The 20,281-nt window shown below is 40.1% G+C and overlaps 1 protein-coding gene across 1 annotated transcript in view; it reads left to right on the forward strand.

Moving 5' to 3' along the window:
* FNBP1L (formin binding protein 1 like) overlaps window positions 1–20,281 on the forward strand; it is an 879,562-nt gene that overhangs the window by 558,408 nt on the left and 300,873 nt on the right. The window contains exon 5 of the mRNA XM_044086824.1: window positions 786–800. Within this exon, the coding sequence (XP_043942759.1) occupies window positions 786–800 (15 nt within the window). The remainder of the gene's footprint in view (window positions 1–785; window positions 801–20,281) is intronic.

Below are 20,281 nucleotides of genomic sequence, written 5' to 3' on the forward strand. Positions count from 1 at the left end.
ATCAGTTTATCTTGAAATTCTGAGTCATGGCAGTGAATCCATCAGTATGTCATAACAAAGAATGATGCAAATGATTTAACCAGGCAGTACCTGAAAATGATCAGCTGTGATCAGTGTACTATTGTAGTTAAGAAATGTAAAATAAAATAAACTTTTCCAAAAAACTGTTTCAGTTGAGACTGTAATTTGTATAGCATTGGCTCAGGTGTAACAAGTATCACATTTTTGTTGCACATGTACCTATACCAATGGATGGGAGATCGCAGATATATCCCAGGGATTACCTCAGTGTCACTGCTCGACAGAGGCACAGCAAAATAATGGGTATAGTTCCCCATACTAAAGGTGCTTGTAAATGCCCTCGGGCAGATAGCCTAGTATAAACCTATGAACCTATGTAGTGAATCCCACCTACATGACTTGTTTTTACTCAAGACTTACTGCTTTTTTAATTAGAACCAGAATAACAATTTTTACAGAAGTGCATCATGAATATTTAATATGCAGTTGAAAAGGTGGTGAGTTCTTAAGTAAGCATCCATGAGATTTTCATCAGATAGTTTTCTTTCTGACCGCTATTAACAAAGTAAAATAGATTCCATTTACAGTGGGAGAATCATGTTCATTAAAACAAAAGCATGTTTTCTTTCATTGTTTTGATACATGATTTATTTCTTCTGAATGTTGAATTTTAGTATCAATGCTTTAGATTAAAAAGTCAGTTCTGCAATATCATATTTGCAATTTGCTGTTAATGTAACTATTCTTTTTGTTTCTTGATGCAGTGGTCATTGAAGCCGGTAAGCATAACTGTGTGTTTGCTGTATATTCCTGTCTAGTAAAATACAGTGTTTTGTTTATATATATATATATATATATATATATATATATATATATAACACACATAGTCATATATTATTCAGCATGATGTTTAATAATGTTGTTGATGTGCTTTTCTGACAATTTGCACAAAGTTGTATTTTGTTTCATACATGTCTAAAAGGTAGAATGTAGACAAAAATATATCTCATTTTAGGTGATAAGATGGGTGATTCTTTTTACTACTTTCTAAGCTAATTGTCAATCCCTATGTAACTTGGTGGATAGTAAATTGTCCCATAAATAAAACGCAGGAATGTAGGGAGGGAGGTTCCATCTCCTCCAAAAAGCCTGTCAGCAGTCGTATGCCACAGGGCTCTATGTTTAGGCCACTCTTCTGGGGCATTTACTTTTCAGATGTCAAAGCCAATGTTAGGGGTTAGGGGCTAATGGCTCACCAAGTTTACTGGTGACTGTAAATGAGGTGCCATTACTAACTCTCTGAAGTAACACCAAGATCCTCCAGAAGGGCCTTTTCTATACAAATACCTGTTATCAAAGCCACTGACTAAAGCCAAATGGCAATACATGTATAATAGTATCCTTTGACAAACATGTCTCCTGCATTTGTTACATTGACAACACACCTCAGGGAACATATGCAGACTTTGATCACCATGTATCCTCTTTTGTAAGAAAATACTGTTCCATTGTTCAGTTTAGTAAGGGTATGGTATCTTGGTCCAGAGATGTGACCATTCCACTGTTTTTGGCACTTCTAAGAATAATGATTGAGTATAATGTCCATTTATAATGTATGTACCTAAACACTTGGCAGAACATGAATGCCCACAGTGTTTTCTCTGCAAGAAAGTCAAGGGTCTAAATCGTAAGAACTGCACTGATCATCTCAAAGCCTTACCTCTATTCTCAGTATTGTGCAGGTTGCTGATGGGAGAAAGCTGCCTCGCATACAGAGCCCCAGCAGATCCTGTCGTCATTGACCTACTGCACATCAGCAAATTCAGTGGTAACTTAAACACCTGCTCAAGTGATCTTAATCTGTTGTGCAACTTAAATAGAACATGTTGGAGGGATATATATGTATCACAGAGAATTTCCAGTTCTTTGGAATTGTCTTCCTTTCCACATAAAATAAAGTACTTCTCTTATTTTAGTCAAATGTAATTTGGATGACTGGATGGGAAAACCACACCCTTGCCCCCTTATGGGAAGGAGTACCATGTAAATATTCTAACTGCTCTGGGTTTTTCATATTTAAATTACAAGGGCTAAAACCCTTCATGGGAATGGATGGGTAGACTTCTAAAGATCTATCAGGGGCAATAGCCTAATAAAAACTATGAAACTGGACTGCTACACTGTAGCCATTGTTGATTCCTGTGAAAAGGCAAATATTGATTAAACAAAGGCTAGCACGTTGAGAGTTGATGAAGTCAAAAGGGGTTTTCCTTTCCCTTTGTATTTGGTGACTCTTGAGTTGCTCAGTAAGATGTGGCAGGCATAATGGAAAAACTTTTTGTTTTTAGATTGCCTGTTCATAGCGTTGGAAGTACTGATCTTCTCAGGACTGTTAGGGTTTTCATACTGTATTCCTTTCAGTGCTTGATTATCAGAATAAAAATAAATTAAAAAAAAAAAACTAAAAAAGTTCCTGCCGGTAAAACGGACTGCCCAATAGTAAAATAAATAATTTTATTATAATTTTATTGAGCTCTTTCATCCACCAGTAGTGAACTTCATCAGAACAGTGTCCAAACCACTCACATCAGTTTTTATAAACAGGAAAAAAAAAATCAATCAAACAATTGAACAATTAAATGAGTAATGGAATAATTAAACTTTATTATTAAAGCACAGTGGGGTGCTTGATTGTAAGACTTTTTCCAGAAAGGCTGTTTGTACCAATTTGACATGGCTTTGCATAATTAAACTGAATGCCATTTGACTAAAGCCAAATGACAGAAAACATTTAATTGAAACTTTTTTTTGCAGTGACCTTCTCTCTTCTAACCCCCCCCCCCATATGAGGCTGCACCCCAACAGCTTACCAATTAATATATTTTCCCTCCAAGATCATACACTCTTGGAGTAAGAGAGAGAGCAATTTTTACTCAGAAATCAGTACATTTTCCTTTACTACTGGGTTGTGCAACCTTGGAGTAAGAGTCTATTGGTAGGGGTATGGGGGCTTGCACCCTTATAAAAATTAGTGTAATTGTGATGTTTTAGAAACATTTGTATTTGGTGAGTTTTCTGTCAGATGGTTTTTCTGTCTTTTGCTTCAGTCAGATGGCTTTCAGTCCTGCATTTTGTAAACGTGCTGCAGACTGGATGTGTGTGCCTTCAAGTTGTCATATGGCATAAGTCTTTCTAATTTTAGTTGTTTCAGAATTTTTTTTCATGCATCTCCACTCTTTAAGCTAATCAGTAATTTAGTAGTTTGTAATAAGCATGTGCTGTCATCGTATGCTATGTTGATACTGACCAAGAATATTTGGATAATAAAAGAATAAAACTGAGAAGTATATCTGTAGAAAGGATAATATAACTTGTGGACATATAATAACTGCATTTTGAAAAAAAAGCAGTATCCCATTATTGCTGAGCATAAAATGTTCTAATATACATTTCTCCAGCAGCATTCCCATTTGAACTTTTTCATTTACCAACTTTGATTTCCAATAATCCTCAAGTTAAATTCTTATATTTCCCTAAAATTACTACTGTAGAGCAAGCCAGCTAGCCAGTGTTTTTGTGGCAGAAGGGCCACAATCCATACCTACTACCACTCTGGCCATCTGTAGACAAGAGGAAAATATACATCAGTGATGGACAACCTGTGGCCTGCAGGCTGCTCACCCTGGTCATTGCAGTCCTTTTCACTTGTCACTTAACTGTACTTTTGCATGCATTTAATCATAAGAAATGAACTTCAAACATCTGAAGAAGTAGTTTTTGTGTAAAAGCTTTTTTGTAGCTGTTATTTTAATAAATTGCAGTTTTATTAGTGTCTTAAAGCCACTGATTTTTTTTTACTGACTTTGCTGAAAAACTGGCTTCAATTTTAATTATGCAAAATACTTGCATTTACTTTCCTGGTAAATAATGGTATTCTAGTAGACCATCCAAGTTCTACACTGTACCTGAATTACCATTGGAAGTTCATCTTGGAGTTTTTCATCTTATCTCCTCTTGGAGAACGCCAATGATTGACATATTTGTCTTTTGAAACAGTGCACTCAGTACTCCTATATACAACCACCAGTACCACTAATTCAAAAATTTCTATTTAAGTCAGAGTTTAAAGTGTTAATTTACCTTTGATAGCTCCATATTTGTTAAAAGAATTGTAAATCTCCATTTTAGAAAGTGCAGTTCGCTCCTTTTGCTGCAGAAGCAAAGATGGATGCCTCATCCCTCCTTGTACAATATTTATTTCATAGCATGGAGGCTGATTTTATTCTTTATAGAGCAACATGGAGGCTGATTTTATTCTTTATAGAGCTTCCTTTTCATCCCAGGTTGTTTATGTTGTGTGAGAGGATAGGAAGCATACTGCAGGACATTGTCTGTGTAGAAGAAATTTCCCATTTGGTGCCAAGAATAGTCTGATCTCCCCTCAGTCCAACATACTTAAGACTCATGACTGGTGATATCTGTATCTGAAGTTGTTCTTTTCATTTGATCTTCAACCCAAGCTCAACCCAAGGGACTCTGATCCGGCACGGATCTGACTCGACCGTATACTCCCAACATTGGATCCAAAGTCCAAACTTCTCCCCTACCCCTAATGCCCTGCTTTTCCTACTCACCCCCAGATTTTGTTTGCCACTTGCTTTGAACAGCACTGGTTTTTCCACTGCTCCAAGCTCCTTTAGAGTGTAAGTGTTCTTTTTGGGGTTATCTTTTGTCTTTCTTCTATCTTCTTTCCCCTACCTTCTATCTGTGGTGGCATTGGTAGTTTAAAAAATTTTTCTTTCTTTCCCAGCGAGTATGTTTGTGTATGGCCTTCCTTCCCATGGCTAACACCCCTAAGCCAGGATTTAGGAAGCATGCAGAGTGTGGGCACAAGCTTCCACCTTCAGATGCCCACACTCTCTTCGTAGTCTGGGAGTTTCCCATTTGGACAGATCCTATTTGATCTGCATGGACTTCAGCCCCCACTCTTTGATCAACAGGAGGAACAAGCTTATTTTAAAGGGTCTTCACCCCCTCCTCCGGAGGCCTCCTCCTCTTCCTCCCTGACTTCTGGGACTCAGGCCTCTGCTATGAAGTCTGAGGATGGAGAGAAGGCCCATTCAAAAGACTGGGATCAGCCTAAGAAGAGGTCTCCAGAGCATTCTTCCTCGGCCGAGCACCTGCTAAATTCCAGCCAGATCCTAGCCAGAGTTCTCCTCTGCTCTGGTCTCTTTGCTTCTCCATGGAGCCGGAGACCTCTTGGGCTTGGTCCCCAGCTGCGACCTCTCTGTGTCATTCTCAGCTGGGGTTTGGGGCTTCTTCAAGTCCAGTTCAATCGGAGCCTGTCTGAAGCCAAGGTGGACAGGATGATGATGAAATTTCTTCATGCTCTGGGGCCGGGAGCATGCAATCTGACTTCCTCCTATCTCTCCTCCTCTGATCCGACCTTTGGTTTCAGAGCCCTTGGGTTGGAGGTTCCTGGGTGTTGAGGGGTTGGCGCTGATGGTCCTTGGTACCTTGACCCCGACTGTTACCTTAAGCAGTTCGGCTCTGATGTTTTGCTGTTTTGTTCAGCTCTGGCTCCCCACTCAGCGCCGAGGACTATGGACAGGCAGCCTCTGGCTTTGGCCCCAGCTTTTCTGCCTTCAAGGGTCTGCTCGCCTTCAGAGTTTGAGGTGGTGGTGGAGAGGGGTCCTTTCAGCCCCTTCAAGAGCCTTGACACTTTTGTTCTCTGATTCCATCCTGGCTCCCTCTCTCTCGCTGAGCCAGAGTCTTCCATCCAGCCCCCTCAGGACAGCCTGTTGCTAGTTTGCCCCAGGAGGTTCCGATCCAGGGAATCCCTGAATCTTCAGAATCCCCCCCCCCCGAGGAGCTCCCTCAGATGTGTACATGCAAGAGGAGACACTTAAAACTCCCCTCCGGAGTCCCTCCTTGATGATACAGAGTTGGAGAAAGGGTTGGGCCCCCCCCCGATCACTCCGGGTTGATGTCTCCTTTGGGAGCCTCATGGAGATCCTTTGCCAATGTGGTGGGTGGTCTACCCTCAAGCCCAACCCTAACGAGTCAGTATTTCTGGAGGCATTTGGCACAGGACCTTCTACCTCCTGGGGCTCCCCCCGCAAATTCTTTAGTGGATCTCATTTCCAGTAGGGCATGGAAGGAACCGGACATGGTTGAGCCCATCCCCAGGTGCCTGGACAAGGTGCTCAGCGCCCCATCAGACAAGTCCCATTGGTCCAAGGGGTTCCCAGTCAATGCCATGGTCTGTGTGGCTGCCACTGAGAAGGAGCTGGCTCAGGAGAAATCCTTGGTCCACCCTCCAGACAGGGAATCCAGGGTGAGGGATTGTTTTGGGAAGCAGGCCCCACACTTCAGCCGCTTTTGCCTTACACGTGCTGAATTATTTGGCACATGTAATCTAACTACAGTGGAAACTGGTCAAGAAGGTCACTGAATCTGTCCCAGGGTACATGTCAGCAGAGGAGAAGAAGGTCTTCTCCCACATGGTCACCCTCACTGCTATTTCAAACACTTCCATGAGGCTTCTCTCCCATGCTACCGAGGATGCCTCTAGGGCTGCAGGGACAGGTGTGGCTATTCAGCGGCACACCTGGCTCCGGCTTTGTGATTTTTCAGAGCCCTTCAAGGTGTCTTTCATGAACGCTCCCTGTGATGGTTTCACCTTGTTTGGAAAAATTATTTGTGATGCGTTATCCTAAGAGTGAAAAGGATGGGGGAAGACCTTGTCTGCTGTCCGGATCCACTTCTACACTCCACAAAGATCTGTTTCAAGGAATCGGCATGGGGTCAAGAAGCTGTGGTTTCAGAAGTCTCAGGGTTCTCCCCAGAATGCTCAAGATTTGCCTTCTCCAGGGTCAGAGTGGGATATGACAGACACCACCCCCTCATGGCAGAGGGGGGGGTCTGAAGAACCGGGGATTTCAGGATTCTTTCCTGGGCAGACCCTTCCAGCAATTATGAGGGATTACCCAACTGCTCATCTCTGGGGGCAGTCGGGGAGTGTAACTGCTCATCTCTGGGGGCAGTCGGGGAGTGTCTATCACTGCACCGAACAGTCTGGAAGTCTATTATGAATGATCACTGGATGCTGCAGATCATATCCAGAGGATGTTGTATCCCCTTTCTTCATCCTCTCACTCCACTAAAACACCTCCCGGACATTCCACCTGGTCAGCGGGAGGAGGCAGCCATAGAAATTGCCAGGCTGCTTGAAGAAACGAGTCATCCAACCTGCCCACCCAGTCCAGTCCAGATCAAGCATTTATTCCAGGTTCTTTTTGGTGCCAAAGAAAATGGGGGACTTAAGACACATCCTGGGTCTTTCAATCCTGAACCTGGCTGTTGCCATGACAAAGCTTCAGATAGTCACCCTTCAGTCTGTTCTTCCCTTTCTGCAGGTGAACGACTGGATGTTCTCTGTGGACCTCCAGGATGCCATACTACCTTATCAAGATGGACAGATGGTCCTGGAGGTTCCTCCACTTCTGTCTGGGAACCAATCACTTTCCATTCAGAGTGCTCCTCTTTGGATTCACCATTGCTCCCCGGGTGTTTACCATAGTCGCCCTCCAGGCATCGACTGACTCAGGCCAGGGATTATTTTCTCCATATAGCCCCGTCCCTGGGTATTATAATAAATTTCAACAAGTCTCAACTAGCACTAGTTCAGGTGTTTGATTTCATAGGTGCTCACTTAGACACAACACTGCCTCTGACAGACTCATCACTTTGGCATTATGTACAGTACATTCTTCAAGTCCAGTTTCCCCTGACGGGCTTGGTTCTTCAGGCATTGGAGACCATGGCAGCCAAGATTACCCTTATTCCTACCACGCCTTCAGAAGAGGGTCCTTCAATGGACTTTAGTAGTTTAATGGTCCTTGCTAGACCTTCCCTTGTCACATCCTTTTTGACCGTCTCATGTTTGCAGGAACTCCCCTTGGTTCTTCCAATCCTTGGACCTCCTTTGGGGCTGCCCGTTTGTTCTTCCCACTTCTGCCCCCACAGTGACCATGGACACCTCCCTGCTCAGGTGTGTGTGTGGGGGGTATTGCATGGGAAGGACAGTCCAAGGCACTTGGTCTGCTCTCGAGAGCAGTCTGCATATCAGTGTTCTGGAGAGGAGAGTGGTGCTTTTGGGATTGCAAGCTCTCCATGCCTTCCTTCCTTCCGGGACTATTGCCATACAGATGGACAATACGTATATATAAAACAGACAGAAAGGGGAAGGTGGTATAGAAACATCTTTGTATAGAGACGCTTGCTGGACTAATAATATGCTATGGTTTGACAGTATGCACCCTAGACATGTTTTTAATAATATAGTAAAGGGATGAATCTCCAGGATATCCAGATTGTGTACTAATGAGGATTCTTTCCTTCATGAGTTACATTTTCTTGAAACAATGTACGTAAAAGGGGTTACACTAAAAAAGTGTTGGACAAGGAAATGAGACAAAGCAGACGTTATAGAAGAAATAGTACAAAACCTTGGTTCCTTAGAGGGAGAGAACACGATGATGTGAGAAGGGACAATAATAACTGGAGTATTACAGGTGTGCAGTTGAATCACACTTATAATAGTGCTATAGGTGGGATATGCAAGATCATTAGAAATAATTTGAGAATTGAATCTCATGACTGATTAGAAGATAGCCAGCATTGAAGGGACACAGCCTAGGTTCACTTTTAAAAGGAGTAGAAATTTGAAATACATTTTGCCATGAACCTTTTTTAATTACTAATAAATTTTGTACTGTAAAAAAGGGTATGTATGCCTGTCGTCATTGTAAAGCTTGCACACACATTATGAAGGAAAATCGATTTGTCGATCCAAGAACTCATAAGAAATATTTTTTGAATGCTTATGCAGATTGTAATACACAAAATGTTTATATTGCTATCTGTCAACAATGTACTGTGTATTATATTGGAAAAACTAACTGTAGGTTTAAGGACAGGATTTTGAAACACCTGTCTGATATAAGGTTGAATAATGAACATAATGCTTTGTATAAACACAATTTTGCATGAGGGACGTGTATTTTTGTTCATGGTGATACAGATAGTTAAGAGTAGCAGGATAGGAGATTTAAAAAAATGAGACTGAGTACATGGAAATGCAATGGATTCTTAGACTGGGAGCTGATAAAGCCCTAGGATTGAATGAAGTGGTCCCTTTAAAACCGGCTTTAATGAAGAGGAGGGTTCAGTACTGAATCTGATTGGTTACATTATATATAAAAAATGTGTGTGTGCTTGACTGACATATCATTTGATGAAGGGTTACACCCAAAAGCACTTGTGATGCAGTTTTATCTTTTTCTTTTGTTTTAATAAAGCTGAACCCGTTTTTATATTCAGCCTGGTGATTACTGCCTTATCACTGTTTGTTTTCTGTGTTTGGACTTTTTTTTGGCAGTACCTTTAGTGGAGGGATACCCTTTATTTCTTACTTTGTGATTACTTTATGCATATTCTCCGCTTCCTCTAATTCCCAAGTTTATTCAGAAAGCTTGTTGGCTGGGGAGTTCAGTTATCCTCATTGCCCCTTTCTGGCCTCATCAGGTTTGGTTGCTCACTCTGTGGAGTCATATACTTTCTCCTCCCTGGACTTCTGGATCCAGTTCTGGATCTGATCACTGACCCATCAGGGGTTCCTCACCCGGTTTTAGTCAGCCTGAAGCTCATGTCTTGGCTGCTTCAATTTCCATGATAGCCAGGACTTCTGGGCTTTTTTCTCCTGTCAAAAAGATCCTGATTGCAGCTCACAAGACTTCCACCAGGAAGATCTATTCTAGCAAATGGAAGCGTTTTTCAATATGGGCTTCTCAGCATAACCTGGATCCCTTTATGGCACCAGTTTCTACCATTTTGGAATTTTTAGCATATATTTTTAATAATGGTGCTAGTTTCTCTACTGTTAAAGTCCAGTTGGCAATGATTTCCAATTTCTGTGTGGGTGAAAATTCAGCCTACTTAATTTCGTCTAAACTCTATAAGGCCTTTCAAAGGGGTCTATGTCTCTTCAGTCCAGATCCCTTTGTCCTGGCTGGCTCTGAGTATGTGGGACTTTAGACAGTTGTGCCAGGTCTATGTAGGGTTTGTGCTGTTCTGCAACAAACTCTATTTGAAGGGAGGAGGGAGAGTGGGGCATTATGGGTAGGGGAGGAGCTTGGACCAATGCTGGAGTATATGGCCGAGTCGGATCCATGCCAGATCCGAGTCCCTCAGGTTGAAGACAAATGGAAAGCAACAACTCAGATGGAACTTTATGGTAAGTACATAACTTGTTTTTTTAGCTTATAGCATTCTTACTCTTCCATTGAAGTTCATTGCTTTACCTTGTCAGTTTGTATGCCTGGGTGTCAAACTTTGCACTGGTATTGTTTTTTCTCTCTCTCAACATTTTCTTAAAGCCAGTCTTCACTTTAAACCTCACGTAAAGTGGCAGTACTTTCACTGGATTTGGAGTTTGTGTTGGAAAAGATTATGGGGAACACCCCCCCCCCCCAGGCCAACATTTTCACTCTCTCTAAAGTTTTTCTTGAGGCAACCATTTCATTAGCTGTCACTTTAGTCATGAGGGTGTTCGAATTTCAAGCCTTCCTATTCTCTATGCCATATCACTGTATTTTACGTAGATAGTGCAGTCTTTACTACTAGTCTTTTTTCATATCTAATGTTATTTGTAACATTACTGTGAATCAAGAGATCCAGCATCTTTCCCCTTACTTCCATTCTCTGAATTTGCTTGAGTAATGCTTTCACCTTGTGGAACCATGGAGTTATCTTTGGGTTTACATTTCTGGGATTAGTGATCATTGGAAAGTCTGATCAACTAGTTTTTCATCCCTGTCAAGTTAAAAACTCTGTTCAGGAAACAGGCTTTTTTAGTTTGATTACCATTTCTGTTGAGTTTTGATATGTTTCAAATAACAGTACAATGGTGAGATGCATCAGAGCTCAAACTATCTGACTAGCATCCACTTTACCCATTATAGGGACATTGTCTGAAGATACCTATGAAGTTACAGCTTCATTACTGAGCATTCAGTCACTGAACATTTCAAAGTGAACTACCTTTCTAAGACAAGGAAAGTACTGGCCACAGAGGTTGCCCACGGTATGTTCATTACAGACCTTTCAGCCTTTGCATTCATAGGACAGTATTTGACACATTAGTATTTATCATTAAGTTTTTACCAGAAAGGGTTGAATGGATAGTTATATGATTGATTCGCTGTAAGGTGACTTCCTGTATTTGTCCCTCTTATGGGAGTTTTCTTCTTCCAACCCCCTTTTTTATTTTGACTTTGTGTTCTGTTATCCTCATGCAATATTTGGGTTGAGTTGGCACTCTCCTACTTTTCTGATTAATTAGCTGTTTATACAGCATAGCAAGACTAATATGCAAAGGGAAGGGCTAGGAGTAGAAATATGATTTGTAAGTTGATATTCAGAATTGGTGAGTGAGACTTGATAACAGCTTGTCATGTTGGACAGATGTAATGTGCGACTTCCTGAAAATGACATCTTGTCTGTTATGTCACTTCACTTTGGGGGTAGTGGCAGAATTTGATGTGCTATGTAAGCTCTTCTCTCTCTAACCACTCAAATCTCCATTTCTCTCAACCACCCCTACTCATTTTTTCCTCTCACTCTGAGTCTGGAGTACACCTACATTACCACACTGTTTTTCCTCCTCCTCTGCTACATATTTTGCTCAATATTTAATTTACCTTTATTTCATAGTTTCCATCCATGACTATGCTATTTTCCTCACTGTTTGTCTCCATTCCACCTTCTGTTACTAATCTATTGTAAATAATCGGGTCTATATTAGAACACCGAACTTTCAAAATTTTGAGTGTTCTAATATCGAACCCTATTAATCAAAAATTTAAAACATCGAACATACAGAACAGCAAATTTTTTCCTAGGGAAAAAAGTTGCTGTTCCAAAACACATACACACAACACAAACACACCAAACAAACAGCATTCCACACACATACAGCTAAACTCTTACACCTAACCCTACACTAAACTATACATACACCACTAACTATCCACTTACCTTAACCCTAACCCTAAGGTCCGTCACTGTTGCATAGTCACCTCACCTGCACCCTAACCCTAACTCACCTACCCTGCCCTAACCCTCACATCCACAATCGCACACTTACCTGACCCGCATCCTAACCCTAACTCACCTTAACCCGCCCTAACCCTCACATCCACACAATCGCACACTTACCTGAACCCAACCCGTAACTTTCCACCACAGCGCTGAAAATACCGAAGCAACAGAGTCGCTAGGTGCTGGCTGTATTTTTGTTTACATTTTGAACATGTGTGGTTGCCTTGCACCAGTCGTACCTGCTAGCTACATTTGGTGGATGTGTCTACGTTTTTTTGCTGGCTGTTGACGTTGGGACTCTGGCATTGGGCACTTTGGGTCAGGAATATGACTGTTCTTCCCCCAAGGTACTTATAAGTATACAAAGTGGCTTTCAGATGGTCAAACACTAAAGGTTTTCTTCAGTTTGTCAATTGGGCTCAGTATTTTGGACGTAACATTGGAATTGTGAGAGTGGAGAGGTTGTATGGTCATAACAGCTCCTTTTTGTTGAAGAAATTTTGTCGTTTCTCAACTGTGATGTTCGTGTGGCTTGGAACTCTTTTTGTTTATAAGAATACTTGTATTGGATATACTTATTGATTCTTTGTACACTTCAGTATTGAAGAGATATACAAGCAAGACGACTATGTTTAGAGACTTTTTGCATTTCAAGAGGACATTTGTTTAATATTTGGTATGTTACATGTCTTTTTAAAGGGGGAATTATATGTGGCCTTCGAATTGTTATGTTACTGATGTTGTTTGAGGCCTTGGCTATTGTTTAGGAGGCTCAAAAGTAAGGCTACCTTCTTTTGAGTTTGTATGTTCTTGAAAGGACATGTATTCCACAGTTAGTTTGGTACGAGCCATTTGTCAAGGGGGAAATGTATGTGTTTAAGTGTCAAATTTTCTAACTGTGATTTGTGTGACACAACTCTGAAATTATATGGTCGTCTCAATAAGACATCGGAGTCAGTTCCTGTACAATACGAGGGTTATAAGAAGGCGTTTACATCACGGCCACGAAAATATAGAGATATATTTCTTTATGTGTACCTAAGGCTCCTTTTATTCAAATGGGGGCTCATTCTTATGACATTGAGGTTATAAAGAAGTGTTTTTTTACAAAGACCAAAGAAATACAGAGACATTTTTCTCTATGTGAAATGTGTTTCGGTCTAATAATGTGGTTTCGGTCACACAATAAGAACGCTGTGGCATGATTTAATGGACTTTTATGAACAATCATTCTCCTCAGATTCTATGTTGGGACAAAAAAACTTTTTTGTACAAAGTGCTTTTGTTAACCAATATTACCTTGACCTTAAAAAGTTTGTGTTATAATGACATTGTTGGTAGCACCATTTTCCATATAGAAAGTTACAAGCTTATTTAGAACAATGGTAATGATATATGTTTTCATTCATTACTATGTTTAGTGTTGTTTGGTCCTAATATGAGTATCAACACTAGTAGAATGATTTATTGTACGATGTTTATACATATATGATTTGTGACCTATTAATACCTGATTTCCCAAGTATAGGATTTAATATATTATATATATATATGTAAAACCACTCCATTGAGATGTGAAGTAGGTTAGTGGTTATATTTGTTCACTTGGAATATGGATGGAGTAATATCAATGTTGGGGTCTGTTTCATTTTTTACATAACATATAGTCAGGAGACTAGAACGACTTACAATTTAGGGGACTTTTTGTCCTTTTTTCATCATAAGGAGGCTATGATATGGGATTTTTAGGACAATAGTGATTGCAATAATCTGCATATTCTTTTGGATTTTGTTTCTTTTGAGTATGTTTTGCTCGTGAAAATATTCTATAATTTTTTTTTTTAAGATAGTAGATCATTTGGTCCTTTTGGTTTATATATTTCCCACTGGTGGCTTCTGGGGACCTGCCGCTTTCTCTTTTAATAGTTTATTGTTAAGGCTGATATGTTTTTGGTTTAATTTAATGGGTGTTTTCCCAGGGGCTGAACAATTGGATAGTGGATTTTCCATCTACTAAATAAAATAAGGTCACACTGATTTTAACCTCCGACCATATTTTTTGGTGCCTAAATTGTGCAAGTTTGTGGCTTATGGTCATGGATCTCCAAAATATTTTACAGGGGCTGTGTGCCAATCGAGATGATATAAAAATTTTGGTTTTGGGACTAGTGGGGAAGGAGTCCCACAGGAACAATCTGGAGATCCAGTAGACGGTTGTAACTTGTTGTTTCAAAGGTTAAATAAGGAGATGAAAATCTTGAGAACCAACATATGGCACTTAAAATTATTTAAGGCATACAAATGCAAAGGCATTACACTGCGTGACCCAGCCTTTGGTTGGAAAACCAGATGATGTATTGATGGAGGACTGGAATAAGGCTCAACAAAGGTCCACTATGACATTTGTTGAAATTTTAACATCTTATTATCAAAGAACCATTGAACAGAATATTCAGGAGGGTAAAGGAATATGTGAGAATATGAAACAATTTGAGGGAAGCCCACATTTTGCGGAGAACTTGGGAAAACTATCCAGGGATCTTCTCAGTTTTGAAAATATTATTAAAGAAAGGAAGTTGCATAAATTCCATAGAGATATGGATGACTGTGAGAGGGGCAGGCCCTTTGAGTCACAAGAGGGTGGTTAGATTTAAAGAGAATAATTTGAACAGACCTAATATCAGAAAGAAAAGGCCTTGTTCCATACTTAAAAAAACACACAAGGTTTTAGTACCTCGGGGGGAAGAATCTTCTATGACTGACACAGAGGGCACATTTGTAAGTGAGTCTCCAGACCCCAAGAAAGTAAGGACCCATGTCAGCCCTTTAGGGGTAAAAGACATAGAGGGGGCGCAAACACAAAGGTCATAACTTTAGAGAATCTGTTGCAATCAATAATGAAATAGTAACTAACACTTATAACACACACAACATCTCCAAGTTTTATCTCGAGATGAACAGTCCTTACCTAATAAAGGCTTGGGATTTGTACCTAGCTTTTTTGTGGAAGAACATGTTTTTGTGTCAGACTTGATTGCTTTTTGTAGGAAGTTAAATTTAAAATTGTTTTTTGGTACAACTGAGTCTTCCTCCAGTTCTACTGAATTTCGCTTTCACAAATCAAAATTCATGCCACCAATGAACAAGTATATAGCTATTTTTCAGGAGGCTGTTTTGAAGGATTTACATTTTAACTTTAATCTATCTCAAAGATTTCGAAATAACCTTTCAAAGGGGGAACAACAGGCTCTTAAGGATTTATATGCTAACACTGATATTGTCATCCTTCCGGCAGACAAAGTTGGGGCGGTGGTAATTATGGATGCCAGTTATTACTGGAATGAGGGAAATGGACAATTGTCTGACCCTCAATATTATAGGGAAATGCGAACTGACCCCACACCAGAATTTAAGAAAGAAATTGATGCATTTTTAGAGTTAGCAGTAGAGGAGGGCATTATCAGTGTACAGGTTAAACAGCATCTCATGGTCAGTGATCCTGCCCAACAGTACCTTTACCTTTTGCCCAAAATTCATACAAATTTGAGTAAGTCTCCGGGTAGGCCTATTGTTTCAGGGAGAGGGCCCTTAACAGAGCCTACTACTGTATTTCAGACTCAGTATTTACATCCGTTATTACCATATGTTAGGGCAAGGATAAAAGACACTACAGATTTTCTTAAAATTATTTCAGATTCCCAATTAGAACCTCAATGGCTCATGTTGCATGCTGGATGTCAAATCCCTTTATACTAGTATCTCCCATTGGGCAGGATTACAAGCTCTGGATTATTGGCTTAATAAAGTAAATTTGTATCCGCCGGGTTTTAATACCCTTATTTGTCTGACAGAACACATTCTAACAAAAAATGTCTTTCATTTTAAGGGGGAATGTTATTGGCAACAACAGGGAACAGCTATGGGGGCCTCATTTGCCCCCATAAATGCAAACCTTTTTATGGGGTACATAGAAGATCAAATCATTTATGATGAAATGCATAACATTTTCCTTACTGAAGTAGACATATGGAGGTGTTTTTTGGATGATTGTTGGCTTGTATGGTGTGGGGATATTTATTATCTTTTGGAGTTTTTGGAATATATTAATGGAAACCAGTGGGGGATTGAATTTACTGCTACTTATGAGATTAAGGAGATAAATTTTCTGGATGTCAAGATTCTGCGACAACCAGATGATACATTTTGTTTGCAGAACGTACCCACAATATAACAACTTATTATTTGCATCTAGTTTTTACCCCAGGCATACAATCAACAATATTCCTAAATCCCAGTTTTTAAGAATGAGAAGAATATGTTCTACAGACAGTGATTATTTGGAGGCCAAGCAGGATCTTAGAGAGATTTCTAATGAGGGGTTATAAGGCACTGGAGGTACATCGAGCCAGTGAATGGGCTACTAATTGTAATAGATTGGATCTATTAGAGTATAAGAAAAAGGAAAGAGGGTGAATCACAGACCATGAGGCTGGTTACCACATTTGGCAAAATACAGTTAATAAACATTGGAATATCCTTAAAGCTAATGAAGAACTGAGTCCCCTTTTGTTGGATAGATGTTTATTTTCCTGTAGGAGAGGTAACATTTTGAATTCTCATTTTTCCGATTATAAAAGGACCCTTCAAAAACATTCTCATTCTAACTAACTTACTATTATGGGGGATAAGTTGGTGGGCTCTCACCCCTGTGGACATTGCAGTTTTTGTAGATATATGTTTAAATCTACAGCTTTTAGCAGTAAGAATACTGGCCAATTATTTGATATTCATTTTTTTGGCAATTGTAGTTCTGACTGGGTAGTGTATTTGGTTATGTGTCAATGTTTTGCTTTTAATGCACTGTACAAACATTGTCAGTCACACAAAACAGCTAGTTTTATGTTTTTATAGATAAGGTCAAAGGCAATAGGCCATCTAAACAAGGTTGGCATTCCATACTTACTATTAAGGAAAGGAAATGGATCATTAAATTGGGAGCTTTATTTCATCCGAGGCTCAATGACAAGTTATGAAGTAAATCTGTAAATAATCTAGTATAATATTTAGTTTATTTATTATACTGATATTTATAATTGGCATGTATATGATTTACATATACAGCCATATTTATAGTTTTTGTATTGTGTTTGATTTTGCATTTGGATTTTTTAATGAAACAATTAGGGAAGTGATGTCATAATTGCTGTTCTTGATACTACAAAAAGCAACTTTGAAATTGGAAAGTTACACTGAAGGCTTTTTGCCGAAACCGGTCTGTATGGGTATGTGGAATTGGAAGATGTAATAAATATATTTTTTCTATGGAGTCGCTAGGTGCTGGCTGTAAACATCTTTCACACCTTTACTTTGATCTACATAGTTTGAGTTGTGCATTAAAATAGTGAGAAATTGTGGGGCATTAAGCATCTCCCGTCTATCACACAGTGCACACTTATTCAGTAATTTGCTATTCAGTCTTTAAGGCATTTGTAAGGCCTGGGAGATAAAATGAGACTAATTCCATGGGTTTCCCTTGCATTGCTAGGATTTTCAAGTTATTCCTCTGCTTAGCAGTTCGATCAGCCATGCTTCCAGTAAAGTTATTTGATTTTTCCGATGTGCATTGCTTTGAAGGCATCTCCTCTTATCATTGTAGACCTGAACATATTGAATTTATTGCCATTGTAGCCAAGATACTTCAGTTCTGTGGGTGTATTCACATTATATTCACTTGTAATATGTCTTTAGTATTTTTTAAATATAAATTTAGCAGGTACACTGTAGAACATCAGACGTCAAAATAAAACTGCAGTGGCTTGTTGTGGGGCATGCTAAAACCTAAGTGCATCATTTTAGATCTTCCTAGTGAATTTGCCTTGTTCACTTTGCTCATCTCATGCACTACCCAGGAAGATGGGTGTAATTATTTGTACACACTGTGGTACCATTCATTTGCACACTGTTGTGTCCTCTCCATACTAGTCAACATCTTAGTGCAAGAAATCTGTACAAAGCCTAAAGTAATGGGGGGAAAAGCCCAAGAATAGGGACAGATTTTAAACAGTGCTCTTATAAACTTAGAAAGTTGAGGGAATCCTCACTCAGTAGTGAAAATCCCTGTACTTCTGCCTGCAGTTCCTGCTGTGGTTCTTATTTAGAAAACAAGAATCAAAAGGAGTACTCCAGTATTTTAATTTTTCATGGATGCTTTCTGCCATGGCTTACTTTTAACAAACACTTCCTTACTTCTCAGTGTCACATTCGGTTGCTTGACCTGTACGAGTGCATCCCCTTTAGTATTTTGTAGAACTGTCTTTATTTCTGGCCAAAGACTCATTTTGTGTGTGTGTCTGTGTCTGTGTGCACACACACACACACACACACACACACACACACACACACACACACACACGCATACACATGCATGCGTGTCTGTGCTTGCTCTCATGTGCAGCAGCATTGACTATATTCACTAGCTTGGATAGCCATACACGTATGCCTCTGTGGCTGGTTTCCTCCCCAGTCATGGCTTGCCTCCATCTGCCAGCTGACTGTGAGCTGAAGAGAAGTTATGTATGAACCAGTGGGCTGACCCAGCTAATGACCACCAATACCCCTGGATGGGCACAGCCTTCCTCCTAGCCTATGCCACCTGTCACATAAGCCACTAATTAAAGTCAGACTGCCTCAGCCATAGTTTGGGATTTCTCACTCTGCGCCACCAGTGCAGGCTTAAATGGATTTTTTTCTTTGAATGTTTTGCCTTGATTATTATTCTTCTCAGAAGAGTAAAGGGCTGTTTATGCAAGAATGAAATTAAAATAATTCATAAGCAGCACCAAAGTAGATTTCTCTGCCATTATATCTTAACTGTAAAGAAGATTAACATGCTGTTATATCTTTTTCTTCTGACTTCACAAGAAATATACTGACATCCTTACTAGATGTTCAGGATAGTCTGATTGGGAGCATTTAAAATGGCCATAAATGAGTCTTTGAGCACCTTCCATGGCTTATCAAGTATGACACAAGTCCATTCCACTAATCATAAGTTCATGTCTTTGAGGACCTATGGCAAAATTACAAAATCATGGTATTGCTTTTATGACCTTTGTTAGTGTCATGTATTTAAGATTGGTAGGAATTTAGCATGGAATCTGGAGATGTTCACTGCTGCAGTCATCACATTTGGGTTATCTGCTTGCAGTTAGCCCTCAGTTGGCCTGATTATCAAAGTCTAGGGTCCTGCATTGGTTGCTCTCTCATCTTCCATGACGTCAGGTAGTCAGGGGTATAAAGCATGCAGCCGATGCCATTACATCAGTCTTTCTTGCCGCGCGGTGCCCGTAGCAGAAGCAATTCGCAAGTGCCGCTAGGCCAACTCCTGAAATTTTCATTTTTGGGTTTCAGATCTGAAGTCTTCAACTAAGCTAAGTACACCATTGGGGATCCTTTTTCTTGCTCTAAATCGATGTCAGTAAAAGTTAATTGTATTTCTTGTGGAAAGCAAATACTTCATAAAGATTTTCCTTCATACTGCATTCCTCGCTTAGGCCCAGACCACGACGTACCTCGCTGTTGGTTTTGTGCCTTATTCAAACCTTGTACTATTTGTCGTCTGTTCATTTTCACATCTAAATATTTGGTACTCTGTTCAGTTATCTAGAAAAGGCTTCGGTAAACCACCTGACAACCGACATTCCGAAAAAACGCAAAGATAAAGACAGAGACAGACCGCATGGGTCCAAAGCTCCTGACGACGCTTCTCCTAAGCTAGTTGCCAGTTCGCCAGTACTCAGTGAGGTGCTTTCGCAGCCCCTGATATCCGCTACTTCAGATTCGCAGGCATCTACTGAAACCCATTCATGTGTATGCCACAAAATGCTTTCTTCGACTGTGGAACCTACGAATATCTCTACCTTAGATGTGTCCGGAGCCGCTGTGCAGGCACCGGCTTCTGAGGGTGTATTCAAGCCTACTGACTTGCATATTAAACCGATGCCATCTTCTTCTTCAAGGCCTAAAACTCGATCCATGCCCAGAAAACTGATGCCCAGACCACATGGTCAGGCTCCTATGCCTAAAAAACAAATGATAA

The sequence above is a fragment of the Protopterus annectens genome, chromosome 10.part0, assembly GCF_019279795.1.
Source record: "Protopterus annectens isolate FY-2018-M chromosome 10.part0, PAN1.0, whole genome shotgun sequence".
NCBI classification, from domain to species: domain Eukaryota; kingdom Metazoa; phylum Chordata; order Ceratodontiformes; family Protopteridae; genus Protopterus; species Protopterus annectens.